A 10,634-nucleotide genomic window follows, 5' to 3' on the forward strand; every position below is an offset into this window, starting at 1 on the left:
ACATTCATCAAGCTTGGGGGAGGGCAGCCGGCCCATACCTGGCCTCTAATATCAGGCAGGCCTGGCTTGCATACTCACTCTGGCCACCCCTCAAAGGTGGAGACGGTGAAGAGGGCCATCATGGCCGCCAGAACATTGTCAAAGTCAAACTTGCTGTTCTCCCAGCTGCGGGGCTGGATGATGGGGTGGTCCACCTCTCCATCCTTGTATGTGATGTAGTTACCCCTGAGAAAGGAGGGCAGAGAATTCATTCTGGTATCTCCCATCTCCGGTCATACCTGACCCACTGATAACTCCTGGCGTTTGGGAGGGAGGGGCTGATAGGCTCACACCCCAGCCTAGTAGCCATTGGGAAGGACTTCAGTGGGTAGAAGCTTCAGGAATAGATGTTACATGTCATGTCAATGGGACCAGCTTTCCAATGGGCAGAAGTTCTGCTGCCACTGGTGACCAAGAGAGTGGACTGTCCCACCTCTCGCCCCAAGTTGCCGACCTCCCAGAGTTGACCATCTTGGCACCGTCTACACACCAGTCTGCACTTACTTGCATTCCGCCTCGGTCTGTTTGGAGCTATCTGAACAGGTGTAGAGCTTTCCCTGGAAGGCAGAAGAGCAAAGCAATTGGAGAGGTTCATCAATTAGTTCAAAAATGCCTAGTGGTCATCTCTGAAGCTCAACACTGTTTGGGGACCAGAGACAAAAAGATGTAAGGAGAGCAGAATTCAGATGGGACGGTGAGGTTCACGTACAGGAAGCAATCAGTGAATAAGGCTGCTCAGCCGCAAGTACCCTCAGAATTCTGAAAGAACCCTGCAGTCCAGGAAAGCCGGACTAAGCGCACCTGGGTTTGGAAGGGGAGTCAGATGGAAAGAAATCAGCGAGAGTTTATGGGGGTGGGTGGGAGAGGGCAAGGTTGCTTCAGGTGGAACAAGAACAGAATAAAAGAGTTCAGGCAGAAGAGAGACACGTCTGGGAGGACTCTGGCCTCGCTGGGCTAACGGGCCTTGTCGGGAAGCAGCGAGGGGAGTCTGGACAGACGCAGACTGAGAGCCAGGAGGAGAGGGGCCTGGCGCTGCTGGTAATGGGCAGCTACCACGGGTCTCTAGCAGGTGACGGACACGAGGCTTGTGCAGATGAACCCCCTGTCTTTCTTGCTAGGAGGGGCGGGGGCCTGCAGGGCTGGTGATGCCAGGGGGGCGCGGAGACTCTGCCCGCAGGAGCAATGCTGCCTTCCAGGCTAGCGCAGCTTTTGGTCTGGGCTACTGAGAGGAAGCCACAGCATCCCAATCTGACCCCAGGGTTAGTCTGACCCTGACCCTAACCGTCACCCTAACCCTAACCCTGTCCTCTCGGTGTGTTGAATCTGCCTGCTCCCTTCCCTGGGAAAGCTGGAGGGAAGGAAGCAGGACCCCCTGTCAGAATCAAGACTTTACCTTGAAGAGCTGGACCCCGATGCAGGCGAACATGAACTGAAGCAACGTGGTGACGATCACGATGTTCCCGATGGTCCGGATGGCCACGAACACACACTGAACCACGTGCTGCAGTGGGCGGGACACAGCTTCAGGACGCCTGCAGCCTGGGCTCCCTCACACAACCACCGGCCCCCCGGGGGTGCAGCACGGGCAGCCCCTTCCGACGCACATCGAGCAAATCAGCCTCAAGAGGCAAAGCTCCGCCCCAGGGTCACAGTGTGATGGGAGCCAGTATAACTGAGCCCCCCACTGGGCCCCAAGCGACAGAAGGGGCAAAAGCCCTGTTATGCCCCATCACTTAGGGAGGAGCCGAGGGGCCTCATTTCCAGGTGGCGGCACTGGGCTCATGGCTGGGTCTCCTTTTGCAAAACATTTTGCTTAGGCACTGAAGTTTGGACTGAGGCCTCGGCCATCGCTCTGTTCATCATGGCACAAATACAGGAAGGGGACTGGGGTGCAGGCAGGGGAGCCCAGGCTCCAGCGGGGCTCCACCCTCTCTTCCTCCCTCCACTTAGCTTCTACCACCCTCAGCCAGGTCGAGCCCTGCCAGGCCGCCGGCTCCTGAGCAGGTCAGCGGCTCACCTTTAGGCCCTTGGCCCTGTTGATGGCCCGCAGGGGCCGGAGAACCCGCAGAACGCGCAAGATCTTTACAACGTTGATCGCACTGGACCTGGCAGGAGAAACAGAGGAGGGACTGAGCCCTGTTTTTGCAGGAGCAGGTATTAAGCTGGGCGGTACATCCAAAGGGCTAATCCCAGGTGCGCTTGAGAAGATGCCAAGTCTGTCTGGGGATGTCCTTGTCCTAGGACCACGCTCTCTGTCCATCTCCCACCCTGGCATGTGCCTGTCACCCTGGAAGCAAAAGTGAACTCAAGCCCCAGTCTGCACCGGCCAGTCGAGCCCCCAGGACACACTCCTCACTGTTCCCAGTGCTTTGTCTGATAAAGCGGAGAGCGCTCACCTCGCAGAGCGAGGATGAAATGAAGGAATGTCTCTGAATCGCTAGCTGTGGCTTGCCACCCAGTGTGAGTGGAGAAAATGGTAGCTCTTACTGAGGGGCTATGAAGACATCACTGAGCTCTGAGCAGCACTATAAAAATGGTGGCGTGGCAGACCTTTGCCTGGAGTGGTGTGTGTGGAGACATTTTGGGGTCATCTCCAAACATAAGCCCCGGTAGCTGCTCATCACACTATGTCTCCCCAAGAGGGCCAGGCCAGACAGGCTTTTCTCGAAACAGGCCTGCTCTGAGCAGGCCTCCTTGAGTGTCGCTTGATTTGGGGAAGCAGAGTGAGTCTGTGAGCCTGAGGAGGTCTGTTGCCATGAATTACAGAATGTTCTGGAAGCAGTGAAGACCTTAGGGGCAAGGGAAATGTCGCACCTTTCTCAGTCACTTGCCCTTTTCCTAATCAAAGAAGCAATCTCTGCTCTCCCATTTAATGGCCTACAAGAAAGAGCTGGGGTTTTCATCCAGATGTATATTTATCTGTATCTATAGATATGTTTTCTCCATCTGAGAAGCTCATTGTAACTCTCACCCTTTCCTTGTCTATCACGTAAAGTTTCCCACTCTCTGCCTCAAGTCCTTAAATGCAGGGTACATATCCTGGTTCACCTCTTTATTCTTTAGAACTTACAACTCCCTAAATTCCCCATATGTATGTTATTACATTTGGATTTTTTCTGCTCCTACTCTGAGGTTGTTCATCTGTCCGAAGAACCCATATCAGGCAGAATCACCGGCCTCTGAAGCCTAACACACCTGTACGTAACCCCCCCGGCTCACAGAAAGTGTAAGAATGGATCCCATGCGAGCTTTCTGTGGCTCCTGACCTTCTTGGAGCCCCAGCTCACTGCTGTTCGCTAGTTGGAAGAAGGCACTAGGAAGGTTCTGGAATTACCCATCTACCCAGGTGGGGCTTCAACACTTCAGTCTAGTGCGCAACTCTGAAGTCGCACCTGACTCAAGCTTCTGCAGAGTCGTGTACCTGCCTTGAGATCTAGAATAGCACAACACACAGTAAGCCCTGAGTCCATTCTCCTGTGGTCAGGCTGATGTGCTCAGGAGGGAGCCAGTAGAAAGAGCTCATTTCTCTGGTTCCTGGTTCTTTTATGCCAAAGGATTCAAAGGGCACAGGGAGGAAGTCAGTTTGTACTGAATCACAGGAGAAAGGGATTTATAGGTCAGATGGGGAAAACACAGACAAAGGTGGGAGTGGGGGAGTGCTGTTTCTTGGTTCAAGGTTAAATAGTGACTTAGTGGTAGTGCTGGAATTCAAATCTAGCCTGCGGGCCCCAGCATGATAAATGACCACCAAAAAGGGTCTCACTTTTAAAGCCCCCATGTCCATTCTTTCTAAGCTGACTGCGACAACACCCTTTAGGTGTTTTCTTAACAAGAAAATAGTGATAGCACCACTCACCCTGCCTACCTCATAGGGTTTTTATGAGGATTTAGAAGGATATGTATCTGAAAGTAATTTGAAAGTTTAAGTGCAGGATTAACATCATTAGCTTTAGAACCCAGAGAAACTGGCAATCCAGTTCTTTAAAACCTCAGCAAGTACAACCTTGATTGCTCACCTTGGATCACCTGGAGAGCTTAATGACTCCAGACCCTGGGTTTTACCTGACCAAGTGAATTAATAAGTTCTGGGGTAGGGATCCAGGCAGATGTCTTCCTTAAATCGACCTAAGGGATTCCACTGGGCAGTCAAGATTGAGGATCAGTCATTTCTCGCTCTCTCTGCTGGTCACGGAAATCTCAGGCACCGGACAGTCAAGGGCAGCCGAGGTCATTGGACACACAGCCGGGCAGCAGGAAGGCCCTGCAGACATCCCTCTCATTTATAACTGGGCCTAGCCCTGCCCATCATGGCAAGATCAGGTATTGAGACATTCTCGCTATCCCAAATCATCCCAGGTATCATGCCACTGGAGACACGAACACAAGAAACCAAAGCCACCATGCTGCCCATCAGAGGATGCACCCAGTCACAGTGTCACCGATGGCCCTGCAGGAAGGCCGTCCAGAGTCCTGCTTGTCCTCCCTGACAGTCATTCTAGTTGCATGCCCTATCTGGGCTGAGGGTGCCCTACTCACTGGATGCCAAAGGAGATGAGAGACACGCTGACCACCAGCAGGTCCAAGATGTTGAAGTAGTTTCGGCAAAAAGAGCCCTTATGTAGGAAGGCCCCATATGCGGTCATCTGCAGGGAGGCACAGAGAAACAGGTGAGTGGCCCCTGCCCAAGTTCCAGAAACCCCCTTCACATCTCCTTTCCTCCCCCCACATCCCTTAGGCAGGACCCTGTTGAGTAACACTGGACGGGCAGGGCTGAAGGAGAACATTGCCGAGAAGAGGGTTCAGCAAACATTTATACAACCGCCCACCAGCTCAGGGCGTGTAAGTGACACCTTACGACTACCAGAGCAGGGCGGTCTCTTCAATTCCACAACTGAAGCCCTTTCAGATCGGGCGCCCACTGGCACTCATTTCTACTACTTCTCATTGTGTGTCTGGTTCCAGCACCGAGGGGTCGTTTGCTGATGTTGCTCAGACTAGGTTTCCCTTAGAGGGAAATTTCCAACTTTCTCTCCAAATTCTGTCTACCCTCAGTGCCAGCCTAGGCATCTGGGGAAGAGAGGGCGTGCACAGTAGGGAGACCAATCGCCCCCGGTTTCCCAGGACACACCAAATTTTGTACTGAAAAGCCTGAATCCTGGGAACCCCTCAGTCTTGGGAAAACTGGGATAACTGGTCACTCTGATGACAGGTGGTAAGTTACACCAATCACTATGGCCAACAGCACCCCTCCACTTCATGAGCCTCAAATAACACTCATGAGCTGTAGAAGACATTCTAAACTCAGTTCTACTGTCTTGCTGCTAGACTGCATGAACGCTTAGGCCGAATCCCTGGTTCAGAGGGGAGATACAGCATGATGGTTAAGAGAACAGGCTTTGGAACAGATTGTGTCTAAATGTCAACCCTATGGCACTTTATTTGTGTGGCATGGGGAAAGTCACTTAACTTTTCTGTTTCAGTTTCCTCATCTGAGAAATGGGGATGATGACAACATCTACCCTATAGGCTGGGAGCATCAGTTGAGTCATTACCTGGGGAACACTTAGAACACTAACCTACAGGGGCCAGCTGCGTAGACATACGAGCTATCACTGTAGTCAACTACACTTGGGCCAGGCAAATTAATTTGGATTCTGGATTCTTCCTGAACGAGGGAGATTCAGTTCTTTATCTATAAAGGGGGCACAGATTTTCTACATACACAGACAAACAAGTACAAGTACTCTGAGAATTAAAAAGTGGACTAAGGGACAAAGTTTGTTACGGGACTTGGCTATTATTCCCTTCCTCTGAGCTTGGTAGAAAGTCACTGTAGATGGTCACAAATAGCCTTTTCAGTTTTGTTGACCTGAATGAAGGGCCAGTAGCTTTCCAGGGTGAGGGCTGTGGAGGCCATCAGGGGCCTCAGCCAAAGCGAGGCATTGGGAGCTCAGGGCTGGGAGACTGAGGGCAGTTCCAGGTCCCCTGGGGGCCAGAATCAGAGGATGCCCGGAGCAGCTTGTCCTCAGGGCAATTCAAACACAGACACAGGGGAAACTGGCAAAAATAGCTCTTGCAACCTAATTCTTTCTCTTTATCTCTTGCAGCAGGGATCACAGGGGACTGAGGCACCCATGTCTGCAGCAGTTTCTAGAAGAGGGTGGATTATATAAAAGGCTGCAGGGGAATTAGTGGGCGCTTCCCTGAAGGCCCACCTTCTGGGGGGGGTGGGGCTTGCTGTCCTGTCTTAGATGTGAGACCCCAGAGACAGGACCTGGGCACTTTTGCAACTCATGTTACCCAAGAAGCCTCTGTGCCTGTGGAAGGTGAGCATCCCTGGCCAGCTCACTTTGCGTCTTAGAGGGATGCAGGTTGGACCCCTCCTCGTCCCGGATTTAGATATTATGAGGGCATTACTGAGCTCCAAGAAAGTCCCTGCACTGGGGGCGGGCGTGAAGGGGGAACATTCCTTGAATGGATGGACTAGCGTGCTCAGGCTGCCAACTCTGTTCTTTGGCTCTATGTTCTCAGGGAATCCTAGAAAGGCCACGTCTTCTGAGTGTGTGCATGAGTGCATGTGCGTGCGTGTGTGTGCCCACGTAGGAGCCAGGAACACAGGCCCAGGCAGAACCAGAGGAAGAATGGTCATAGAAAAAATGGCAAATGACACTGGAAAAAATGAAGCATTAATTTGAAAATTGCTTCTGGCATTCAGAGCCTTAGAAAAAGCCAGGTTCATGTCTGCAAGGCAGTGCCCTTCCATGACACCATCGTGCTGAATGCCACCTGCCCAGACCCTGCTTCTGAAAGGCCCTGTGCCACCTCTCAGGTCAAGTCCACTGCCGGTGTGTGTCCAGGCCCAGGAGAGCAAGGGGCCGGGGCGGGCAGAGGCTGCGTCTGAGCTGGAAGGGCTGGAAGGCCCTTCTGCCCGGCTCTAGCGGCGGCCTCCTCTTGGCCGCTTATGCACAGATTACATGTCTTATTTTAGGTAATTCTCACTCGCTGGACCTGGGTCCACCTTTGCTGGGCTCCCACACTCTCTCCTTTTCTAGGCCAAGCAGCCTCAGGTCTTTAACTGTTTCCGGTACAGAATAGCCCTGTTGGGTGTAGTCACTTGCAGGGTGGCAGGTGCCAGACCAGGCTGAAGGACCTGGTGGGCAGGTGTGGGGAGGTAAGCTGGATGGGGGTTTGTATTTGGACCCACTGAGTTTAGAAGAGAGGGGAAGGGCGAGAGGGTGGCGGGGGAGGAGAGGACCTTGCCATGACAATGCTTGTACAGGGGACTCACACTTCTGCTTGTATGGCAACCTTGAAGGCAAAGTAGCACCATTGAAATCCACAAGGGAAGCTCTGCAGAGGATACTGTGAGTTGGGCCCCAGAGCTTTCCTTGTTCCAGGAGAGAATTGTTAGTGTTTGTGCGCTTCCCTGAGTTTGAGATCCAGGAAAATATCAGCTACCATGGAAACAGAGTTTGCAGAGTGTATCCCCTGTGACCCCCTCAAGTCCTAGAATTGGGGCATGCTCAGGTCTACTCCCTGGAGTGGAGGAGGGAAACCCAAAGACCGCTCTTGGTTAGCTGGAAGTAGGGGACTGAAGCTGGGGTCTTGACAACAGAGCCTCTGGGCGACAGAGACACATTGGGGAACCCAGCATTGTCCCCAGAAATTGTAACTGGCTGTGACAGTGCTGTCACCTACACAAAAGGTCTGGGTGATGACTTGGGAGCTTCTTTTGGAAAGAAGGGGTCTTTGTGGTAGCACACGGTCGGGGGGACGCTGGCTTGTATCAGCCCCTGAAGGGGTGACGAGGGAACCGGGACTCCTGATCCCAGGGGCGTCTCCCAGGAAGAAGACACCAAACTGCATCACGCGCTGTCACATTTGGGATGAGGGTCAAATCTTGTCCTGGTCTCTGAGAAGAGCACAAATGCCAAGCTGAGCTTTCCCTATTTCTAAAAAATTGCAGGCTAAACCTCAGTTGAACGGGCTTAGTGTGTTCACTGATCAGAGGTCAGAAGTATACTGGAGCATCTAGAAATAACAAAATAGCCATGCCACGTGTTAATTACATGTTCATGTAAACACCAGGATAAAACCTAGGAAAACTCATGCCATGTGGCTCCGAGGAAGGCTCTCTCGCTCCAGGCCACGAGTGCTGTAGCAGGCTGGCCCCGGGCACGCTCAGACTCAGGCCCGGGCCTGGGAGCTCTACTCCTTTCCACACTCGGCCGGCTGTCCGTAGCTCTGCAGCAAACTGTCCCTCCTCCCGGCTTAGGGCCAGGCCACTGTGACAAAGCTCCCAGCGGATAACCGAGGTCAGGTTATGGAGAGCTGGCTGGTAAAAGCCCTCAGGCAAGAGGCCATTCCAGTCTCTCCACTAGCCAGTGATGGCCATCACACCTGCCAGGGCCGCTCAGCCCTAAGGGGGCCATGCCTGGGGAAAGGATGGAGGATGGGTCTCCAAAGGGGGGGGGCCTGTGATCTGTGTCCTGTGAGCTTGTCCACTTTGGGGTCTGTATACGTTTCCTCCGCGCCAGAGGAGGGGAGGGGAGTTCCCAGTGGGGGAAGATCATCTGTTCTGCAGAGATGGTGTGTTTTGTGCCTGAGTGGTGTGTTTGTGGGGGGCATGTGTATGTGTGGGTGTGGGGGTGCCATGTGGGGGGCATTGCTGGCTGGTGCCGGGCCAAACCCGGTGAGGACGCCATGAACCCGCTGCCTGGTGCAGGACGCGGGCTGGTGACTGGGTGGGCACATTTCTCCTGGCTCCTGAGCCTGACGAGCACACAGCACGAAGTGGGGGACAGTGACTCCTCCCACCTCGGGCTTGCGAGTAAAAAGAGAGTGAAGGAAACAGGGGATGAGAAAGACAGGCAGACAGAGCAGAGACAGAACACAGCGCTCACATTCCATTACCTTAAGGATAATTTCTAATGTAAAGATACTAGTGAAGACATAGTCTGCATTGCCTAGGATCTGAAAAATAAGCACAATCGGATTAGTGGCCTGAGAGTGGACCCGACACCAGAGGAGCAGGTGTGTTAGCGACAGACAGCGGAGAGGGAGCCGGCCAGAGGCGGAGCGAGGGCAGGGCTTTACCTTCAGAGCAATTTCAATGGTGAAAATGGTAGTAAAAACAATATCAAAATAAAACAGAATCTGCAAAACAAAACAGAAACAGGGTGGGAATGGGTGGGGGAGGGAGGAAAGCAGGATGGGTCCACAGAAACGGGTCACGTCCGACCACCAAGCACACATGCAGCTTGTCCACGGGGGGCGGAGGGCCACGTGGCGACGCTGCAGCAGGGACTCTGGAGCGGGGCCTGCCGTGGCAGCTCAGAGGCCTTGGGGGACTCCCCAGCCACCTGAGGGGGGTCTCCGGGGCCGGCCTCAGCTGCTCCTGGCTCTGGGCAGCTAAGGTTCAATGCTTTTCTCATGAGTCCAATTTACACTCGAGCAAGGGAGACCCTGGAGGCTGGTGCAAGGGAGTGTGGCAAGCTGAAAGCACCCGAGTCATCAGCTGGCACGGAGCGCCCGGGGTGGGGCGGGCCGTATCGCTTTCTGCTTTATTCTACCTCGGGTGAAGGGGCAGAGCCAGGGCCGACACCTTTCACAGCAAGGACGTTCTGGACCGAGCTGGCTCCAGGCCCGGGGAGAGTTTGGCACAGTGACGGCATGAGATTGGCGGGTTCCTCCTTCCCACCTCGCTGGGGTCTGGCAGCTGTGGGCCTGGCGTCCAGCGGTTCTGATTCTAGCCCCGAACGCTGTTCGCTAGCGCCTTGCCTGGGTGCCTGAGCTTGGTGTTGGACTCCTAAGGTCGGCCGGGCTCTTTAGGCATAGGCAAGGCCGGCCTCCTCACTGGCACCTGCTTGCCTGTGCTGCCCGCCTCTCCCTGGACACTAGGGCAGCTCAGTGTATGCCGGGAGCGAGGCAGACGTCACTGGTTACTCATTACGGGAACACCCACGGGGCCGTGCTGTCCTGGCGGTGGCCAGTGAGGCCCGCCTGGGTCCATTCCCACTCCCTATGGTCCTCTGGTGGCTTCTGCAAAGCTCGACGTTGGTCAAGTGTTTACTGCACAGCTGATGATGGATTGGGCTGGGCTCCCGTGGGGACAGTGAGGGCAGAGACAAGCCGTGGGTGCAGCCCCGGGCCCAGGAGGGGGCGCGAGAAGAGGATGCGTACGTGGTTTCGGAAGGAGGTGTGCTGGACGGGGTCCTCGGCGGCCAGGGAGATGCTGCTGAGCAGAATGAAGAAGAGGATCAGGTTGGTGAAGATGGTGTCGTTGACGATGCGGTGGCACTGGAGGCGAAACCTGCATGGGAGGAGGGAGAGGGCAGAGGTCACAGGCCGAGGGGGCGGCCCCCGGCCTCGGGGGGTCGGCTGCTGGCAGGCTGCGAGAGGCTTCTCGGGTGGGGAGAGGCGCCTGCAGCCTCTGTCCCTGCCGCTGGGTGGTGACAGCCGCAGGCCCTCGGCGCACACCGTCCGGAGCACTCTCACATGTTGGGGTTACACCTGAGGCCTGAGGAATCTCTGAGTTTTCAACATGCTGTGACACTAATAACTGGCCTTTGCTTGGGGGCTGATTTTGCTCATGG

General features: G+C 54.5%; 1 protein-coding gene across 16 annotated transcripts in view; it reads right to left on the bottom strand.

Annotated features, from left to right (window-relative positions):
- Window positions 1–10,634, bottom strand: part of CACNA1C (calcium channel, voltage-dependent, L type, alpha 1C subunit) — a 528,989-nt gene that overhangs the window by 59,871 nt on the left and 458,484 nt on the right. For all 16 annotated transcript variants that reach the window (XM_012732386.1, XM_012732387.1, XM_012732382.1 and 13 more), the window contains 7 exons: window positions 10,222–10,351; window positions 8,953–9,012; window positions 4,576–4,682; window positions 2,057–2,144; window positions 1,433–1,540; window positions 544–596; window positions 79–225 (listed from right to left, as the gene is read on the bottom strand). In XM_012732386.1, coding sequence (XP_012587840.1) covers window positions 79–225; window positions 544–596; window positions 1,433–1,540; window positions 2,057–2,144; window positions 4,576–4,682; window positions 8,953–9,012; window positions 10,222–10,351 — 693 coding nt within the window. The remainder of the gene's footprint in view (window positions 1–78; window positions 226–543; window positions 597–1,432; window positions 1,541–2,056; window positions 2,145–4,575; window positions 4,683–8,952; window positions 9,013–10,221; window positions 10,352–10,634) is intronic.

This window comes from Condylura cristata, unplaced genomic scaffold, assembly GCF_000260355.1.
Source record: "Condylura cristata isolate star-nosed mole 26May11 unplaced genomic scaffold, ConCri1.0 scaffold00034, whole genome shotgun sequence".
In the NCBI taxonomy this organism is placed as follows: Eukaryota; Metazoa; Chordata; class Mammalia; order Eulipotyphla; family Talpidae; genus Condylura; species Condylura cristata.